General features: G+C 48.1%; 1 protein-coding gene across 1 annotated transcript; it reads left to right on the forward strand.

The window, feature by feature from the left end:
* Positions 1–6: 6 nt before the first annotated feature.
* On the forward strand, positions 7–1,328 carry HOXD13 (homeobox D13; the record flags this gene model as incomplete). Its single annotated transcript, XM_009996170.1, has 2 exons — positions 7–301; positions 1,078–1,328. Coding segments are annotated over 2 exons (546 nt in total), but the record flags the coding sequence as incomplete, so codon positions are not given.
* Between the last annotated feature and the right edge of the window lie 886 nt (positions 1,329–2,214).

Consider the following 2,214-nt stretch of genomic DNA (forward strand, 5'->3'; position numbering starts at 1 on the left):
GGCTTTCCTGTGGAAAAGTACATGGACGTCTCCAGTCTGACCAGCACGAGTGTCCCTGCCAATGAAGTCTCCTCCAGGGCGAAGGAAGTGTCCTTCTACCAGGGCTATACAACCCCTTACCAGCACGTTCCTGGGTACATAGACATGGTCTCAACGTTTGGCTCTGGGGAACCGAGACACGAAACATACATATCAATGGAGGGCTATCAGTCTTGGACACTGGCTAATGGCTGGAATAGTCAGGTTTACTGTGCCAAAGATCAGACACAGAGCTCACACTTTTGGAAATCGTCCTTTCCAGGTACGAAAGGGAGAGAAATGGTCTGAGCTGAACCCCCCCACTCGCGCCTCCTCCGCGTGACCGTCCCCTCCCCCGCCCCCCGGGCTGCAGGGGCGGCCTGCCGAGGTGGACACGCTGCACAGACACGCACAGAGCGGAGAGTTGGGGGGGCGGTGGATTTTCCTTTTTCCTTCCCCCTCCAGTTACCCCCGAGGAAACCTCACCCTCCGCTTTCCACCCCGCGGGACAGACCCGGGAGAGCCCGCGCCACCCAGGGACAGGGCCCCGGACGCCCGTCCTGTGGGCGCCGGGGTGGCCTCGGGCTCCTTCTCCCCCTTTTCCCCTCGGTAGCTGGGTTTGCAGTCTGCAGGACAACGGCTTGAAGTCTTGCGTTCCTCTGCCTCTCCCGCTGGCGACTGACCCGGCCCCAGACCACTTAAGAGCCTGAGAGCAGTGAGGGCACAGGCACAAACCACAAGCAAACAAACCCAGGGAAACACACACCAAAGCGATTTCTGTCTGTGTGCTGCCAGGACCGACCCGATCTCGGCCCCCCAGCCAATGCCCCCGCCGCCCTGCACGCTCGCTAGCCATGCATGCCTGAAAGTGATGACAGTTCATCAAGGTTTTTGGTGCTTTACTAACGTGCAAATAATGTGGCAGTGTAAATAATAATAAACTGTAAACAACCCGGCATTATTTATTTGCCCGTGAAAACTAGTGCCCAAGCAGTATCGCTTAAGTTTTAAACGCCTGTAATAAAATTCTAATTTTTCACATAATGTCTTTTATAATAGGGGACGTTGCACTAAACCAGCCCGATATGTGTGTCTACCGACGTGGGAGGAAGAAGCGTGTGCCGTACACAAAACTGCAACTTAAAGAACTCGAGAATGAATATGCCATTAACAAGTTCATTAACAAGGACAAGAGGCGAAGGATATCCGCAGCCACAAACCTGTCTGAGAGACAAGTTACCATTTGGTTTCAGAACAGGAGGGTGAAGGATAAGAAAATAGTCTCCAAACTGAAAGACAATGTATCCTGATCTACTAGTTGCGGACAGTGGTGGATATATAAACTCCATTTACAACCAGCTAAAGACTTTTGGAAAGACTTGAAAATATATTTAATTTTTTTCCCTCCTTCCAGCGGTGGCGAAATTTCGGGAATTGTTTTCCATGAAAGTCAGCGTTTTTCTCTCAGTGGAAGGGAGTGCTGACAAACCTTGAATTACAGTTCCGTTTCTTCTTGAAAATAATATTAATATTATTAATAATTATATTTTCTGTTCTTCCCTCTAGGCCAGTATAAACGAATTTAAATATGTTGAACGGTAACAGTTATAACTTTCTTAAATGCTTAATTCTTTGGAGGGGTTTCTATAATATTTTATTTTTCTCTGAACAACAGTCAATGCCAAAAATTGTCAGTTTCGATTTGGTGTGGTAAACTTCAAAGTGAAAAATAAATAAATAAGATCAGTCAGAAAATGCAGGGAAGCCGGAGCCCGGACGCGTGGCAGCACCCGGCTGCTGGCAAAACGAGCCCACCGGCACCCGAAGGGAATGGTGAATTGTGTGGAGGTGTAACGTCTGCAGCCGCATTTGGAATTGTTTGGGGTTTTTTGTGAAGTGGAGAGAATCTCTCCGAGCTGCTGCTGGGCGCAAAGCGCAGTCGCAGGCGTGTCCCACTACCCTCCCTGCTTCCGCAGGTTTGTGGTTTTGAGGTTTGGGGGGGTGGGGTGTTTTGGATTATTTGTTTGTTTTGCTTTGAGGTTTTTTGGGGTTGTGGTTGTGGGGTTTGGGTTTTTTGTTTGTTTGGGGTTTTGTTTTGCTTTTTCTGTTTTGCTTTTTTTTTGCTTTTCTTTGCCTTTTTTTTTTTCTTTCTTTTTTTTTTTTTTTTTTTTTTTTTTTTTTTACCTGCGGCTTGCT

The sequence above is a fragment of the Chaetura pelagica genome, unplaced genomic scaffold (genome assembly GCF_000747805.2).
Source record: "Chaetura pelagica isolate M959 unplaced genomic scaffold, ChaPel_1.0 scaffold3, whole genome shotgun sequence".
NCBI lineage: Eukaryota > Metazoa > Chordata > Aves > Apodiformes > Apodidae > Chaetura > Chaetura pelagica.